This window comes from Coptis chinensis, chromosome 5 (genome assembly GCF_015680905.1).
Source record: "Coptis chinensis isolate HL-2020 chromosome 5, ASM1568090v1, whole genome shotgun sequence".
In the NCBI taxonomy this organism is placed as follows: Eukaryota; Viridiplantae; Streptophyta; class Magnoliopsida; order Ranunculales; family Ranunculaceae; genus Coptis; species Coptis chinensis.
Window position 1 is genome coordinate 64226654 of NC_141460.1, and position 20164 is coordinate 64246817.

Genomic DNA, 20164 nt, shown 5'->3' on the forward strand with positions numbered 1-20164 from the left:
GGTAGTGGGGTTATGGGGCATGAACCAAATGGAGGGGACCAAGGGGACCACTCTGTTGAAAGACCATCAATAAATAAGAGTAAAAAGGGATCAGCTAGTTCGACCAGCCAAAAGGGAAAGACTATTCAGACTGAAGGTATTTTTCTTCTCACACTACTGTTTTCATAAGTCATTTTTGATTACATTTGATTTCTAAACTTTGTCTTCAATGATTACAATATTGCAGAGGATGTTGCAGCTAATGTCAATGCTTCAAAAGGTTTGAAATGTTTACTGATTTACATATGGGGTTGAAACATGTATTTGTGTTTCAATTTTTTTTTTTTAATTTGTTGATTTGTTTATATTCATTTATAGATGGCCTTGTGAGGGTAGAGATTAGTTTTGATCAAATTGATGCAGAAGAGAGATATCATAGTGATACTTCATCAGATGAGGATTATGTGCCTATTAAGGGTGAGTCTGATAGTGATGAAACTGTTGGGGGTTTTGCAGATGAGATTGAGGTGCATCAAACTAGGAATTCTCAGAACCAAGTTGATGTAGATGATGATCTTGTAGACAGTGTGATACATAACACATTTCAGATACCAACTGATGAAGGTGTGACTGGTGAGGACACAGGGTTAAAGTTTTATGTTGGGCAGAGGTGGAGTGATAGATATGAATGTAGAAAGTATGTAAGATTGTATGCTATTAAGAATAAGTTTGTAATATGGTTTAAGAGGAATGACAGTGAGAAGATAGAAGGTATTTGTAAGAACAAGGGCAAGGAGCCTTGTCATTGGAGGTGTTACAACAGGGTAATGACAAATAAACATACCACCAAGATTAGAAAGCTTAACAATGAGCATACATGTGAGGCTGATGCTGAAGATAGAAATTCAATGGCTAATGCTACATGGATTGCAGAACAAGTTGAGAAGGACATGAGGTTACATTTCAAAACTTTTAAGCCTACTAACATAAAAAAAAAAAAATAGTCATGCATAGGTTCCAAGTTAGAATTAAGTACTGGCAAGCTTGGAATGCTAGGAACCTAGTCATGGAGAGGATACATGGAAACTATGATTTGTCATATGCTAAAGTGGCTGAGATGTGTAGGCAACTGCTGATTTCTAATCCTGGTAGTATTGCTAGATGTAGTAAGGATGCAAGCTATATGAGTTTCACAGGTTGTTGTGTATCTTTCAAAGCTAGCATAGATGGTTTCATCAAATGGTGCCGACCTCTTCTTGGACTTGATAGATGTTTTCTGAAGGGGAAGCATGGGGGAGTTTGCCTCTCAATCATTTCTTTAGATGGTAATAATGGGTTGTTTCCCCTTGCATTTTATGTCTGTGTTGCAGAGAACACTGAGACCTGGAACACTTTTTTAGATATTATGGCACCACATCTCTTTAATCACCCTGAGAAGCTAACCATTATATCTGATAGGCAGAAAGGTTTAGTGAATGTTGTTGGAAACTATTTCTCCAACTGCAATCACAGATTTTGCTTCAGGCACATGGTAAAGAACATGAAGACCAGATGGAGGGGCTTGGAGCTTGAAGCTTGGAATGCTGCAAAGACTTTCTCCCCAACAGAATTTGTGAAACTCATGGATGTGCTTGGGAAGAAAGAGGAGAATGCAAAGAAGTATTTGTTGACTGAAGACATTACTCTTTGGGCAAGATCACATTTTGATCACATATCCAAATCAGACCATCTTTCTAACAATTTTACTGAAGCATGGAATAGTTTCATATTGGAAGCTAGGGACAAACCAATTGTGAAGATGGTGTCCTGTATCATGATTTTACAGATGAAGTTGTTGTATGATAGGAAGCAGAAAAGTAAAGATTGGACTGATGATGAGTTGGTGCCTAGGGTTAAGGAGATAATCCGCAAAAGGGAAAATTCAATTGGGGAATTCAGTGTTGCTCCAGCAGATGACAACAATTTTCTTGTGAGAAATACTTATGGAAAGTGGTGGGTTATTAGTTTGGTGAACAGGACATGTGAGTGCAATGAGTGGCAAGTTACAGGGATCCCTTACATTCATGCTGTGGCTGTGTTAAAACCAAGGAGGTTTCAATATGTTGAGTAAGTAGTTCTGTTTTATTTTTAAAATTATTAAATGTGTTTTTCTCATTTTTACTGATTTACATATTGTTTTATTTGTTGTTGGTGGTTTTGAAGGTACTGTAGCCCTTACTTAACTGCCAAAGCTTACAAAGCTGCATGTAGTGGTCATATCAAACCTTACTTGCATGAGGATGAGTGGGAGTTGGTTAGTTTATAGCTAATTGTTTACCCTTGTTTTATACTTGTTGCTGGTTATAGATGCTTATTATATATGCTTATTTGTTGTACTTACTTGTTGTTGGTTTTATACTTACTTGTTGTTGGTTACTTACTTATAGCCTCAACCACCGGTGAGTACACTTTACCCCCAATCGAGACAAAGACAACCCGGGGAGGCCTAGAGTCAAATGAAGGAGAGATGATGATGAAAAAAATGAACTCAACTAGGTGTTCAAGGTGTGGAGTGATTGGGCATAATGTAAGGGGGTGCCAAGGTGGTGAGGTGGGTTCAAATCCACCTTCAAAACCAAGGGGAAGAGGTGGGAGGCTTAACTAGATCACTTCCAAACCCAGTGCTGACTAGACCACTTGACCCTCCACAGAATCGGGTTACAAGTTCCCCGAAAAAATCTTGAACCTGTAAGAGGCAGAGAAAGGGGCACTAGGGGCAGAGGAAGAGGAGCACAAGGCAGTCAAACTAATCAAGTTCCTAAAGGTAATGATGAGGCTACTCAAGCTGTGAGAGGCAATGAAACTAATCAAGTCAATGAAAGTGTTGAAGGTGTTGTGGCTATGAGAGGAAGGGGAAGAGGAAAGGGCACTAGGGGAAGGGGCCGGAAGAGGAAGAGTCAGTGGTCAAGTGATTGAATCTAACACAAGCAATGAGGGTGATGTACCTGTGAGGGGTAGAGGAAGGGGCAGTAGGGGTGGCAGGGGAAGAGGAAGGGGTAGGGCAAATGTAGAAAACCAAACTGAAGCATCTTATGGTGATGGACAAACTCAGCCACCAACTCAGTCACAGACTACAACTGTCACAGCACCCATGCCTCCACCAAAAAGAAGAAGGAAAGAAGCTTCCTTGAATATTATATCAAGTCAAGCATCTTGCACTGGAGGTGTTTCACAGCCAGCTTCACAACAAGGATGACCTAATATTATGCTTGGCATTTTGGAAACATTTTGGAAATATGTTGTTTTGTTTGTTAGACAGTTGGTTATTGTCATATTGGTTAGGGTATTGGTGTTTGGTGTAATGCTGTCGTATTGGTGTTTGGTTATGGCTGTATTGCTATGGTTGGTTGCTTTGTCGCCAAGAATTGTGTTGTAGTACTATGGTTCTATCTTATAGTTGTTAGTTGTTTTTTGGGGACTTATGTACTTATGTATGTTGTCAGTAATGAAGGTGTGTTTCTTAGATTTTGAATTTGGTTAAAAATATTGCAGATATGTCTCCGAATATGAAATGTCATCCATTAATTTAGGGAACATTCAAATACATTATTTTGGAACTGATAGCTTCTTGACAAGTTCTGCTACATCAGTTACATTGCCCTCTATTTGCATCTTAACAAGACCATCAATACATAGCTTCAGTTTACCATCTTTTTCAGTTGGCTTCTTTAATTTACCCTCTTCTGTTGGCTTCTTCAGTTTACCATTTTCTTCTTTTTGCTTCTCCAGTTCATCAAACCACTTAAAGCCACTGCATATTAGTGATCCCTTACACCTAAGAAACCTTTTTCCCATGCTGTGTTCCTGGCCACTCTTCCTAACTACCATGGTTAGCTTGCAACCAGGGTAGACACATGGATAATCTAGCCATTTGCACTGGTACTTCCAATGATCCGATTCTCCATAGTTAAAACAACCTCCAAAACCTTCATTATTGTCACTTGTTGCTAGTCCTCCCTGATATTAACACAAAAACAAACAAAAACTTAATTTGTATAAACCCTTTTTAATTTGTATAAACCACCCATTTTTTTACTTTCATTTGTTTTGACTCCCAATTTGGCAGAGGCAGACTTCATCCACAAAAGGAGATGAGGAAGATGACTTGATGAGGAAGATGACTTCATCCACAAAAGTCTGTTAAAACAAGTTCAAAAATTACTAACCTGACTTGATGAGGCACTTCCAGAACCACCACCACCCATCTTCTCCGAAAACAAGAAAATTGGAGACTAATGAACCCAATTTATAGTGGTTACATCAGGAAGGGTAAAATTGGTATTTCACATATAGTTGAACTTGTTAGAGTCAACTTAACCCAACGGCTCTTTTTAGGGTATTTTTAGGCAATAGAGTAAATATGGATGATTTCTGAACGGGGCCAGGACGGAGTGGGAGGACTTTTGTGATGATTCAAAATTTGGGGGTAAACACAAAAGCATGCCATAAAATGGGGGGTTTTCACGAATAAACCCTATAAATAACGGGCCCAAAAGACCAAAACAATAGAAAAGACCCAATACAGTATAACAAGCCTAATATAAAGAGCAGGCCCAGTACAAATGAATAGGCCACTAACGTAATAGGTGGTACATAAATCAAACAGTAATATAGCCTAAAATATTTGTGTAACTAACCAAATAAATTAAACAAGTAAATACTAATAATTACACCATATAAATTACCTGCTATGGCGATATTACCGAAATGTCCTTGAGAAAGTTCCATATTATTACATTCTTCTCTGCTTGCAGAAATTTTGTCCCGAAATTTAAAACGTGCCTTCATAAGCAAAGTTCCACCACTGGATTTTGTGTTGCTTCACCAACATTAATAAATTCTGAGCAACCATTAAACCCATGTTGAAAGATAATGCATAGACCAATACTACCGTCACTTAATTATCAGTTTAACTTATTATGGATTCAACATATTATTTCACTTCAATACAAATTTGACAAATTAACCATACAAAGCTATTGTAATTTGAAAGTACACCAAATTAAATAACATATGAAAGTTGGACAAAAATTAAGAAAACTAGTTGCAAAACTTCCAAACTGTTATGAAAATTCTACTTTCAAAACTGCCATAATATCCCAAAAATTCAAACTGTTTTATTGCCAATCATGTAAACTAGGTCAAATTACACCAATGACAACTATAATGAGTATTTAACTAAATCACATACCTGACCTTGAGCCCAAGAAATTATGCCGTACCTATTATTCTGTACATATTTATTAGTCCTCCAATCATAATAACCAATCTAACTCATTTGAACTTAAAGTGTACCACCATTGCCAGTGGGCATTTAGACAGGTTAAGGCGATTAAGCATCGGCCTAGTTCTTTGCTGGTGGTAAGGCTTCTCGGCAAAAAACGAAATCCCGGCCTTTAGAATAACTAATACCAGTAACGACACACTCTCCATATTTGCATCTTCCCTGATCATACTTATATTGAACAAGAAAAGATCAATACAACTATCTCATGTAATAAGATCAAATAAAGATATAATCAAATAGAACCCCAAAGCCATGAGTATAGATTAGTAAATTAAAAGGAAAGGATACCGTCAACCAAGCTAGCACAAGTCAGCACACGTACTGCTTCCATGAATCAATTAAAGTTGCGCTTAATCATCAGGATAGCCGATCATGCTTTCTTCTTAATCTTATTTCCTGTTGTTTTTCTGCCATATTTGGTGTGGTTCCAATCCTTCTCAAGATAAGTTCAGACCTATCTAAAGAAGAGGTAGTATCCCCTCTTTGGCTTGTATCCATCTTCATATTCCAACGCATGTATGAGCTTCCTCCTTAAAAAGAACTATTAACATCCTAAGCAAGTAAGAGGTGGAACAAAGGCACTGAAGCTTGTCAATTAGATATGTGTCAAGTTCTAACAAATAAAAAGTTTTACTACAAACTTACTGTTTAGGCCAGCACCTCCTGTACACATGCACACAAGTTGGTTAGTCATTAACTTCGAGCATAGTCCAGAGGGTAACTTGTTATGTTACACTTGCTAACAAAATCCGGACAATCTAAAATATGACCCATTACAAACATTTTCGATCCACCAATTAACAACTACAAGCCAAACAGCAACAACAACTAATTGAACAACGACTACGATATATCTAAAGACTCACTTCTTAATAAATAAACTCGCACAAAATAGCATAACTAGAATAACCCAAACTTACACAAGATATAGTTAATCAAATTAACCTCGAATATGTTCTAAATCATTACATTCTACTCACCTTTTAGAAATATGGTCCTCGAATTTAAAATTATAAAGTGTACCTAAATGTCCAGAAGCTAAGAATGCATGCTTTGCCAGGAATGAAAATATATGAGTCCCAATATTGCCAGCTGACCACTGACTGTATCCTGGCAATTGAAATAACATATTCCAGTGGGGCTCGATCCTTCCCACCTCCCGAAATGCTTTCCATATAACAAAAGAGCACTGAATGCCTATATCATCCGAAAAGTACAAACTAACAATTACAAAGACATAGGCACAGTACGATGATAGAATTGGGAGCACCTGACCTAAAAAAAATAACTCAAGAGCATAATATAAACTTAAGTGAATAACTACTTCTCCAACCAAAAATAAAATAAACGAGCCAGTGATCCAAAAGAGTAGCAATAGAGTCTGATATTGCTATTATAAACCAGAAATAAAGTATACAATAAGAACCATATATGCAATCTAAATTACCAACCTATATATATAATGAGTTCACTAGTTTCCAGAACAAACAACTAATAAGCTAATACCCTAGGCAAAAATAAAACCATAGTCAAACCCAAGAATAACAACCACACTTCAAACCAGATCAAAGTTACATCTAATATTCTATGACTGTAGTTCAAAAATAGACATCGTTATGTAGAAACAACCACTCATGATACACCAATAGGGTGTCAAACAATATTTGTGGAAATTCATCCATAATACCCAACGTCATATTCTAGAATATAGGTTCAAACGAAAAGTAATATCAGTAAGCAAGCAAACAAAATATGGTACATTTACCATTACATAAACAAAAACACAACCATCCACTAAGAATAATTGAAACCATCAATCTATCAACCATTTCAACGAGAGGTACCATGAAAATTAAAAGTCACGAATATCGACTATAATTAAATAACACACATACATCGAATATCGACTATACACAGTAAGTTCATAGTCGATCCACTATATACACTACTATTATTACTAGTTGAGCGGCTACCCAAAATTTACAAAGAAAATTTAAAGTTATCCACATTCACTTAAACAACTCAACAACCAAAAGGCTCACACTCAAATGGAAATCAAAAAACACAACAATCTGAATCATAAGGTAAAGAAACATAGAATCATGACACAGCAAAGATCAGATAAAAGAAATTTACAAAGATAAGATAAATTCAGATTTGATATTTCATATCCAACCATTTCATAACCTTTCGAGCAACATAAGCAACAAATCCCCGCGGAAAATTTAAATAACCACGCCCCACGGGAAATTGAAATAGAGCCAAAAGTAAACTACTATACTTAACACTTAAAAGTAAATTGGATGTTAAGAAAATATATGTGATTTTCCCGAATTGCATTAAAAAGCCTCCTGTCTTAGAAACCCCATAATCTCTAAGAGACAAAGTCAATTTAATCATCCTAAATAATTCTTTGCTAGCACTAACGATTTATACAAAGAATTATTTGCAAGGAATCACAACGAAGCATCTTCCAAACACCCTAGAGCATATACAATTATTTAGAATAATAACAATAGCATGGCCCACGACCAAATTAAATGACACTGCCCACGGGCAAATTTAAATGACACTGCCCCACGGACAAATTTAAAATATTTGGATCAATGACCAGCAAACCTCGAACACTGCTGACCATCGTCTTCACACAATCATCCTTGAAGAACATTTCAGAATTCCAAATATCACATAATAGAGTACTAAACTAAAACTAAGAACTTAAACAATTGAATACCCTGCCCAATTCGAATCTAAAGCCTAAGCTCTGATACCATTCTGTATCGCCCCAAAATCTTAAATAAAGATTATGATGCGTTAATAAGACTGTTTGGAATATACAACTTAATTGTACTTACTCTTTACCAATTACCAAACTATACAAACTTTTTTGTCTTGTAAGTGTCTTGTACTTCTTAATTTAATCCGAGCCTAGTGTAGATACACTATGTCCTTAAGACATATTTTTTTCCTCACGGTGCTTGAAGGTTGATGGGAAACTGTCTCCCAAGATAGAACGGATTTCCTTCTATAGAAAGCTAGCACTTCAATTCTATAGAATCAGCGAACACAACATAGTATTTGACTAAGAATAGAGGGAGAAGAGAAAGATCATAACTCTGTGTGATCTGGTGTCTTTTTCTCTCCAAATTCATCCACTATTTATAGGTGAGTGGTGCCTCTTCGAAACAACACAGTGACTCTTAGGAAAAAGTAAGCAACTCTTTGAAAAGTCACATATTTCGAAAAGACACACCATTTCGGCATAAAGCATTGTTTCGAAAGGTCACACCTTTTCGCATGATGCACTGTTTCGAACCATTGCACATTTCGAAAGATCGTACCTTTTCGGCATAATGCACTGTTTCGAACAAGTGCATCATTTTTAAAAGGTTTTTCTCACATTACGTACTGTTTCAAGAAAAAACTCATTTCATCTCAAGTGGGGTAACTTGGGAGACAAACTACTCATTCATATTTTAATGAATTTGTGCAAATTCATTTTTTTCTAACAAAGACTACATTCAATATTAATAATTTAAAATAAATGATTAAACCATCATATTTTTTTTTTCTACAAAAAATCCGGCAGAGTTTTCTTTGTATAATCACCATTACATTTACCTAAAACCTATCATAACCTGAAAATCAAAATAACCTAATAGTCATAACATACTGTAACGTCTGTTAACCGATCCCTTACCTTGGATCGGTATTTCACATTTGCACAACCCTCCATGACATCATATATACGTTTTAGTCATGCAATATAAGCTACAATAATATACATAGAAATAAATGAATTAATAAGCCACTACTTGTAACCGGTATTAATGTTACTTAACCCTCCGCTACGTTTTCAAGATGTTTCTTTGTTTCTTGAAGTTTCACCTTGATTCTTTAGTATGTATTCACCTTATAGATCTCGATATGGAGGGACTTGTTCGTCCCTGTCTGTTTACACTCCGACGATCAACATTAGACACATAATCAATTTGATTGATAAAATTTATAAATAATACATCAAGTAAAAATATTAACCAACACAAGAATTACGTACCTTCCTCTGCAAATGAACCTTACCGTTTGCTTAGCAAAATTTCTTAATCCTATTGGGGTACGATCTTTCAAAGGCATCAGAAACATCCGATATGACAAACAAGCTTCAATGTAAAATATTAACAATAAAAATAGAATCTGAATAAACTCAACTATCACTTGAATATAAGATCATCACTCCATTAATAGAGACAACAATATCAATAGGGTAACATGACCTTTTAAGGATAAATCACTCTAATAAATCAACCGATCATTTCTATTGTGCAACTTATAATAATATAGACTATTAAATTAGTATATAACTTCGGCTCAAATATTGGTCGGGATTAATGCTACTCACCTCGATACAAGCTTGCCTTGGCAATCCCATGAATAGTTAAGCAATTCCACTTAAGCATACTCCGCTCTTTCAACCACTTAACGGTACTGCGCATTTTCCATTTCTTCTAGTTGACATGGAAGTGGATGGGTGAACAGTATGGCCGCCACATGTATCTCCTTTTTGAATTCCTCTCTTTTCTGGACGTCCTTTCTATCCTTTCATTTATGCTTATTAGCTAGCTTTCCTTATAAAGATCTTAACAAAAGAACAGAGCTTTGAAACTGATTTTTGGTGAGAAAGAACGCTCGCGGCAATGTTTCGCAACACCCTAATAAACTTTCCATCTGAGCTACTGTCGCGCGTCGCATCAAGACCAAAACCTTTAGATCGAAAGTCGCAAACCAAGTCCCGCGTTCACATACACCACGCGCCACCATCTCTACTCAAATGCCGGAAACCGAACCCCGCAACGCGTCGGTAAATCCTTGGCCTCCATCTCTTTCTTCTTCCTTTCTTATTCTTTTCTCTTCTCTCTCTCTTTCTTTTTCTTCCCCTTTCTCTCTCCTATTTCCCTCTTCTTCTTCTCTCCTGAACATCTCCTTCTCTCCCTCCCCTCATCTCTCCTGATTGTCCCCCTTCCTCCCCTTTTTCTTTCTCCCTTTCTTTTTCTTTTTTTTCTTTTTCTTTTTGACGACCTCTCCCCCCTGGACTCATTTTCTTTTTTCCAGTGTTCTAAAAAATGCTAGGCGGTAGTCGGGCAGTTGGAGAGTGCCTAGGCCTTTTAGGCAGTACCTAGACGGGCTAGGCGCTAGGTAGTTTTTTTTCAAATATATCTTATAATATATATAGTAATACACACCTATACTACAATAAATGAAGAAAATCATTTACCATAACTCAAAAAATAAACACAAACAAAAATACTTATTACAAAAATGCGTAACAGTTTAAGAAAATCGACTTCATATAAAAACATATTGTTTCTTATAGTGACATATAATTTACATTAAACTTTAGTCTTTTAAACTCATTCAAATCTAAAGCCTACATGGGTCTTTAATTTTCAATATTTAATCAATTCAAAAAAATAAATAAAAATAAATTGATTGGACTGCCTAGAGGCCGCCTAGCCCGCCTAATCAGTTCGCCTAGACTGCCTAGCTTGCCTAATCGGTCTGCCTAGACCCGCCTAATCAGTCCTCCGATTTCTTAAACGATTTGGGCCTAGGCGAGTCGGTTGGGCACCGCCTAGCGCCTAGAGACCGCTTAGGCATCCGCCTAGACCGATTTTTAGAACAGTGCTTTTTTCTTTGTTGTGGCCAAGCCCATATATACCAAGCCCAAAAAACACAATACAATAAATTGGCCCAAAAGATAAAAGCAAGCCCAATAACATAATTTCATAAAGGGCCCAATATAAATAACGGGTCCAAAAGACCAAAACAATAGAAAAGGCCCAATACAGTATAACAAGCCTAATATAAAGAACAGGCCCAGTACAAATGAATAGGCCCACTAATGTAACAGGTGGTACAAAATCAAACAATAATATAGCCTAAAATATTTGTGTAACTAACCAAATAAATTAAACAAGTAAATACTAATAATTACACCATATAAATTACCTACCATGGCGATATTACCGAAATGTCCTTGAGAAAGTTCCGTATTATTACATAGATCACACAATCCTCTCATGATTAGGCATATTGGATCCTCTGTGCTAACTCCTCCTTTCCTTTCAAGTCATCAAAATATAAAGAGGGGTCTTCTATGCATCTCCGCTACTAATAATATTTGTTGCATCTTCAGTACTACCTACCTCTGTAAATGAGGGAACAAAAATTAGGCCACAATGAAGAGTTAAACTGAATAACAATTAGAAATTTATAATTATAGAACAATGAATAGTAAATTTGCACATTTGCTCTTTTTATTTGGATTATCGAGACAAGTTTTTCTGTCATGAGTAGTTCTCTTTTTACAGCATCCGCACATCCTTAAAGTTGTTTGCTGGGAGATCTCAAGTGGCTTTTTCAATCTACCTGAACCGCTCTTTTTCATATTTTTCTTTCTCCCTTTTGTTTGAGAAATATTGGAATTCAAAAGCAACACTTGAAGGCTGGCAACAATAGGTTCTTCTTCTTGAATTACCGCATTTGGCTTCTTAGCTGCATCATGTATTGAAAACCTTTCTAGCAAAGTGCCCATCGCTTCTACCATCATTCCAAATTTCTCAACATCCTTTCAGCTTCATAAACAACTTGATTGGCAAGATGAGACCCATGCATAAGTCTTAGCACATCCGAATCTTCAGCACTACTCAGTATTACACTCTTATCCATAACTCGGTATTGGTTTGATCCTTTCATCCATCTTCTGAAATCCCATTGTTCAGGTATCTCATCAATATCATAGTGGATAATTACCTTCAAAACATGTGCACAAGGAATTCCCATGAACTCAAACCACTTGCATTCGCACGAGCCATTACTAGTTGTTCAGTTGAAGATCACCTTCCAGATATTTCCATCACCTTTTTTATTTTTTCTTGATGTCATGGTATAGGAGTTGTAGTCATTGTCGCGTTCTTCACTTAAAAGTTTGTAAGTCATGGCTTAGCACATTTTTCTTTGAATTTATTGTACGCATTTCTTGTGTAAAGTGATGCAGCATTCTTTAAGAGATATTGAGAGGCATCCACAATCCGATCTTTGTGCTCAGATTCATAGTCTTCTTCCCTTTCCCTTCGAGCAATTCTCTGCAACTTTTTCTCATTTTTGTGAACAAACTCAACTAGAGTAGTGTCAGATGTAAAGTAATCTTTATAAAATCCATTCATTCCTTCGCTACGTCCAGTAGTGTTCATTCCAGCAAAAAAAGTATCTAAGTGGTACACCGACACCCACATCTTTCTAATATCATACATTTTCTTTAGCCATTCATGTTCCACTAGATCGTATTTTTGCAACATCTCTTTCCACTACATTTCAAAAGAACTTACATCATAAGTCTGATGTAGACAACAATCCATTGCATTTTGAAACCCTTCCCTTGTAAAATACACATGCTGTAAATGCTTGGGAAATTTACTAGTGATATGCCACAGACAAAACTGATGTCGAGAGTTAGGGGATACTTTGGCGATAGCTACTGTCATCACTTTGTCCTGATTGGTAATAATGGAAACTGGGGCATGACCACCCATAGTCGCAAGCCAAGTCTTGAACAACCACAAAAAACTTTCTTCAGTTTCATCTAGTAAAAGAGCACAACCAAACTGGATAGATTGAAAATGGTGGTTAACTCTAGTGAAAGGACCAAAAGGCATCGAATAATAGTTTGTTTTGTATGTGGTGTTGAAACAAACAACATCTCCAAAATGCTGGTACTGCTTAAATTCATTCCATCATTGAGCACTTGAAAAGGTTACCTACTTAATAAGTATGTTAACAGCTTTGTTTCAGTCCATAATTAGGCACTTGTCTGGCATTACAATTTATATTTTTGTTTTTTCCTGAATGTGAAAAATGTTAGGGAAACGTAAAATATATTATCAATATGTTCTAAACAAGATTTTTTTTTTCTTAGACTGGATGCTGCACAAGTGACATGTAGTGGGGTTATACTTACATTTTAAAGTAACTGCCTATGGCAATAGCTTTGTTTGCAATTGCCAAGGGAGGGAACTTATAAAGTGTTTGTTTCTAACAATTTTCTTTTGTTTCTTTCCCAGCTGATTGTGAAGAACGGCTTGCTTCCAAGCTCAGTAGTTGCCAAGTGTTAGGCCATGCCACTATTCAAATTGAAGTCATATCCCTAAAGACGGGCCATAAGCTTGTTGATATACATGCGACTTTGGCGAAATTGGAAGGTTTTTTTTGTTGGATTGTGATATTATCTTCTCGGATTGGAAAGTAACATTTTAAATTTTCATGTACATATATTAGTCATTTATATTTTGATGTCAATCGTAACTTATGATTTTTTAATTGAATGACTTGTATTGTTTCTCGTCAAGATGTTGCTAAGGTGTAGGATGGTTATGGTGATTGGTGGTTATTTGTAGGTGTAAGACCTTTGCTAGGTGATTGGTGGTTATTTGTGGATTGTAGGTGAAAAGATCAAAGAATTGAGTAAAAAATCCAGTCAAAGTTAAGACCTTCGCTAGCAGCTGCTATAATAAGTTCGGGAGACGGACGACATAATTTATGCCATCCATGTGTTAAATTTCGACGGACGGCAGAAATTGTGTCGTCCGTCTAATTTTTTTTAAAAATAATGGACGGACGACAGAAACTATGCCGTCCGTATCAGTTAGCACTTCAAAACAGAAAACGCGATTGGATTAGTTTATTGATTTTGGAGAGCCAAATTTGGCTTGACAAGCTAAAAGGCCTATGTGGCACTTTTAGCAGCCCAATTTAGCAGCTCTCCATTGGACTTGCTCTAAGAGGCTAACTTGTCCATGACTTGGAGTTACAATAAAACATGGAAAACGAATCCTAATAGGATATCGATAACTAATACCAACCGACGCTATTTCCCTATAAAAGAAAAGCAACATGGCAGGTTTTTGAACGTTTTGAATGTAAGAAAAAAACAAAAGAGAGCAAGCAAGAAATAATAGTGAAGATGAAAATAAGAGGATTAGCGAAGATGAAAAAGATAGAAGAGAAAATATACCCAGTAGGAGCAGCATATTACGAGCTCATGGATGTGATAGGAAAGGGAGGCTTTCGCGATTTGTTTACCGAAGCGTGTTTGCCTTCCTTTAGGAGAGATCGTTGCCATTAAAGTCGCCAACTTGGAGGAGCAAGATGACTTCGAACTTATTACGAAGGAAGCATAGACGATGAAGATGGTAAGACATCCCAACCTAGTTAGCGCATATTGTTCTTTTATCAAAGAGTCTGAGCTTTAAAATAATTTAAATAATAATAATAGACAAAAACAGCGTTTGGTTACACATGCACGTTTTATTATTATTATTTTTTTAAAATGACTCTACCCACGGTCTATAGCCGTAGCAAAAACAACAGATCTCACAGACCAAAACCATAGGAAAAACTTACCTTTTCCCACGACCCAAAACAATAGGTAAAAGTGACCTTTTTCCACGGATTATCCAATGGTTTCTACCGTGGCCCTATCGACGACAATAGCTGACACAAAGACCGTCGCTATTGGTAGGCTTTACCCACGGTCAAGACTGTGGGTAGACCATTTCCGATGCACAAAAAGCCCACGGTCCTGCGACGGTTCAAAATCATGGGAAAAAGTCTTTTCCCACAAGGTTTTGGACCGTGGGGGTAAAACCTATTTTCTTGTATTGGTAAGTTTCCATTTTTGAAATTATAATACTTTAAAATGTACTTATTGTTTGGTATTCCCACTTCGTAATTTACTAAACTGTCAAGAAATAAAAAATCTACAGCGTTACTAATATCCTGTTTTGGTGTAGTGATTTCAAGTTACGACATGTTAGATACTTAGATTAGACACAATAAAATTATGCTTAAAACATGCATATAGGGGTTTGAATCTTTAGCATGAGCAAAGCCTTTTCAGGGAATGAATCGGAAGTGTTCTTTTTAAATGTTTTATCTAATGGAAATAAGCTTAAAATGGCAAGAACGCTCATTCAATTGGGAGGTTTGGTAGTGTTGTACGTTGAGCTGTTTTGAAACCTTAATGCCTGTTTTGAACCTTATAATACTATATATCACCCACATCCACCGGTTTTCTTAAAAATCACCCACCCCTTTATTCAAAATTTGTTAAAGGAAACTCTTGATTCAAGGAGATAGTAAAAACAAAAACAAAAAATTTGGTAATTTAAATCTAGTACTTAATTCCAATGAGCTAAAATGGCCATGAATTCTCAACGAGATGAAATTTCCCTGAATTCCCAACGAGCTGAAATAGCTGCTGAAATTACCATGAATTCTCAATGACCTAAAATAGCCCTAAACCCTAAAATATCCTTGAATTCCCAACGAGCCTAAACCCTTAAATTGCCCTCAATTTCCAATGAGCTAAAATAGAATAGATGAAACCCAAAATTACAATTAGGGAAAAGAGAAATAAATCCTAAAAGCATCAGCTTTAACACTTTTAAGAACAAATGAACCCACATCCAATCTATTACAAACCCCTTATTAGTAACTTAGGGTTTGTCTGACAATAATGTAAACCAATAATATGACACATAAACCAACTGAAAAAAAAAAGTAATAAAAACAAAAACTCATAAGAGGAGACGTTTCTCCCTTGCATCTTATCTCCCTGTTAACCATCGAGGTAGAATTATTCTTGAATTTCCTAGATCTTATATTTGGACTGCAAAATACCATGTCATGTCTCCTTTTTTCATGTGGTGTGCATCTCATAATAAGATATTGACTATTGATAACCTTATTAGGATAAACAAAAATTGTTAACTTTTGCCTTCTGTGTATGATGTGTGATTAATGGTGAGTAAGCCACACTCTCATCCATTGTTCCTTCTCATGAGAGATCTGGGGTCATTTTGTGTGTCAATCTGGAATTTATTGGGTAGTTTCTCGGTCAGTGAAAGAGTTGTTGGTCTTTTGGGTTTCAAGAGTCCATTTGTGGCTCTGTGGGTAGAGTATATATCAATCAAAGTGTTAATTTCCCTTTGGTCAATGCTTTGGGAGTGGAGAGACACCACGTTCTTTATATTTAGATTCGAGAGGTTACTTGCTCGACTAAGCATAATCGAAGTTTCTAATGGTTTGTTTTTGTTTGTATTCTCCTTGTATTTTTGCTCAGCCAAGCATGATCGAAGTTCCCAATTTTTTGTTTTAATTTGTATTCTTGTATTTCTTTTATTTTCGTAGCCCTTCTTGTAATAATCTTGTTGTATTTATATGGGATATGTATACTTATATTATGATTACATATATAAAAATCCACTTTACCGATAAAAGAAAAATGTAATAAAAACACAAACAATAATAAAATAAAGTATTGGGTTTGACTTGGATGGGTACTCTACATGATTCACATCATTCTCCCTGACTTTGAAAATCTCGTCCTCGAGATTATAGAACTAACATGACTTTCACAACAAGAAACTTTGCACTTGGAATGAGTGAACCAAGAGACTTCTCCCCGACTTTCAAGTTGAGGGTGTATTCTGCATCGTTATTATCTTTCCTTGTAGCAACTTTTTAAGATCGAAGACAAGCAACAAAATGAAGCGAAGGTAGAACTCAGCAAGATATGCACAAAAACCGCAAGTGTAATGATGGTCACTGCAAAAGTCTTGAATTTTCATTAAGGGTAAATTAGTAAATGACATGTGAAACCTAAGGACAATTACGTACTTGGCCAGTCGGATAGACGTTTTAGCCTTACGTAACGTAATTTAATTTAACACCAACTGAGAAACCTAAGTTAGTTAAGTAAAACACTTGCAAAAATTAATTTTGTATTGTTAGTTACTTAGAATACACGTATATCGAATTGGGAAATAAATAATAAGTGATGAAATAATTTTATATAGTAAATTTTTACAAGTGTTTGTATAACTAAATACTTGCTTAGTCAATTTCAGTATGTTGCCTATAAATATGAAAACTTTAGACTAGGTTAACTCATTTGGTGATAGTTTTGCATTTACGGTATAACATGTGCGAACTTAGACAGTTACATGTGAGAGCATGTGATCAAGCACTTGCTTGATTTATTAGTCGTACTTGTAGGCTTGGTGAGTGTCATCTTAGCCTGTTAGGTACTGGTTCGGGTTGTGGATCCATTGATAAGAATCAGCAAGTTTGGATATATAACTTCAGCTGGAGAAAGTAATCTCACTTAAATCAAGAAATCAAGAAAAAACATACTATCTGAACATTCTTGTGTGTCTTAGCAAAACATCCCCAAAACTCCCAAGCTCAAAAAACCGTTGCAAAATTAAAGACTCGACTAGGGGAACTTTCGTGACACACCAGACAACATCAAGAAACTAAACTGCCCCTAGCATGTTCTTCTTCTTGTATACATATACTCACTACTTTCTTGAAATACCCAATTTTTAACAATGAAATCAAGTCTTGGTTTTTTTACCTTCGCACACGCTTTGGAGGTAGGGGTTCTGAATATAGAGAATTAGTAATTATTATTAGAGAGAATGGAGAAAGGGAGAAAGAGAGAGATTTAGGGCATCACCAATGGGGCTTGGATACGGGCCGTTTTCTTCAAATTTAACTGACCTAAAAAAACAGCTTCCAACGCAACCCCTAAATGGGCCTCCATGTTTATCACCTTGATAATTGTCCTCATTCTTACAAATGTTTTAAAGGACCTGAAGCCCAAGCCTTTAATAGAAGTTGTGCACATGAATTTACTTAAGTCGGCACGTGACTTCACTTATGTTTTTTCTTATCTAATTTCACGTGTTATAAAGGAGGGGTTATCTTCTCCATTGGAACAACCATTAATATAGAGTTTTCGCTACTCTTTATTTCCTTCCAAAAACTAATGTGGCCGTCCAAAAAGATGACGAGGCCCTGGGTTTTAAAGCTCTGCATTAGTGATGCCCTTACCTTTTCTTGTTTTGAGGATATTTTCGTCTATTTTTGATAAAGTTGGGTAACAAGTGTCAGTTCTATATTATGGTCAAATTGAAGTATTAATTTCTAAAAAAAAATTCACATGAGTCTTAAGACTACTAAATATTTATAACTGACTCCTCTAGCCTAATTTTTTGTATCACACAACTACAACCCTGATACTGGTAACTAAAGTGTTTTTGGTTCCAATCCTGAAGGTTATTTGGTCAATTGGCGCCAAGATACGTAATGTAGTCAAATAGTCAACCGTAGTTGGTATCAAAATCAGAGCCAATACAATACCCAAGTTGACGTTTTTTTTGTGTGTACTTGGGGGGAGACCCTAATTTCCCCATCTAGTGAGGGGGAAATCCTAATTGGCTCCTAATCAAACATTCCATCCGAGGTTTAAAGTCACCTCTATATTGGGCAATATTTTCTTGTTTTTCACCACAAAGGTAGCAAAGAGGGGAAATAGCCCTATGTGGAGGTGAAAAAAAGTGACTTGCATTGGTAATGCTCTAATAAAATGTTCCCAATAGCTTAAAGTAGAGACTTTTTGAGGTGGAATTTGTTTCTCCTATTGGGTGGCATTGTCTACTGTCTACTGCCACATGAGCCAATGCTCCCGACATATAAATTCTAGATTCCAAATCCCTAATGAATTGGCAACAATAAATGTTAGAATGGACTTTGTAAATGTCTATTTTTATCCTAGGGGATTAACAGGATATTACACAAAGTGTTTATACAAAGTGTTCATGATTTAACTCTAATCTAGAAAGGGAGTGTTTTGGTAGATGGTAATGGCTACTCTTCATGAGTAAGAAGATGCCTACGTATCTAGTACCTTGAGGTGAAACTAGAATCAAGCCAACATAGTTCTAGGGTTGGATTTTATAGGCGCTGGGAGTGTGTAGCTAGTAGGACATTTGTGGTGGTATGGGCATGTGTGTTGTTAGGATGAGCGACACGTCCTCACAGGCTGTAGGGTGGTTTCAGGCATTATGTTGTTTGAGGTAATATAAAAAAAAAAAAAAAAAAAAACTGTGGTTAAGAATGTGATGATGACAATGATTTGAGTGTTGCAGCGGGTAAAAGTCTAATGCTAATGATAACAATGAGTCAATGATGAGAGTAGCAAGTGATGATTTGCGAAAATGATTGCAAAACTGGGCCTCCAGGAACTGCATTTCTTTTTTCCCTTTCTTGTGAAGAAGCAGGTAGGAAAAGAAAAGTTCTACCCTATGATTGACTATGTAGTCATTCCATTTCCTCGTGGATATTATTATGCTTTTGTGAGAAAAAAAAAAGTGTCTGCATTGGCAATTAGCCGATTGCCAGTTACAGTTCAGCTTGTGTAACCTACTTAAACCAGAAGCAAGATTTGAAGGATAAATTATTTTAGTTTGAAAAATTATTTACGTCAAAGTGCAAAATAAAATTGTTTCTATTGCTCGGAATAAACCACCCACGGGTATATTTGAGGGGTTATGTTCTTTTATGTCTAAAAAGGTGTATTTGAACGTCTAGATTGAGACATTATTGAATATTTTCTGTCGTTATGGATGACCCCATTACCATTGCTTCTCCTCCGCTTGCCTAGCGCAAGCATCAGCACCAAAAATTGTCTCATTCCATGTATAGTGATATCGTTCTAGGCCTGCACAAAACAACTAGTAATTATTTGTAAAATGTGTGGATGTTGATAGACTATTGATAAGAGCCCAAAACTGTAGTTTTAACCCTGTAACAGACATACTTTTAAACCAATTATGTGAGTAATAATTAAGAGTTAACACTGATTACATGTTTTTATGCATTTCAGGCTTCAAAGTCCATTATGTGCAGAAATGTGCCACTTTAGCGAGATAAAGGAGCAAAGGTCGGTTACTAAGGAGT

General features: G+C 36.2%; 1 protein-coding gene across 1 annotated transcript; it reads left to right on the forward strand.

Annotated features, from left to right (window-relative positions):
- Positions 1 to 1029: 1029 nt before the first annotated feature.
- Positions 1030 to 2404, forward strand: LOC147498322 (uncharacterized). Its single transcript, XM_086559040.1, has 2 exons — positions 1030 to 2085; positions 2182 to 2404. Exons 1-2 carry the CDS (start codon positions 1046 to 1048, stop codon positions 2282 to 2284), a joined length of 1143 nt encoding a protein of 380 aa, XP_086415166.1. The 5' UTR covers positions 1030 to 1045; the 3' UTR covers positions 2285 to 2404.
- The last annotated feature ends 17760 nt before the right edge of the window (positions 2405 to 20164 follow it).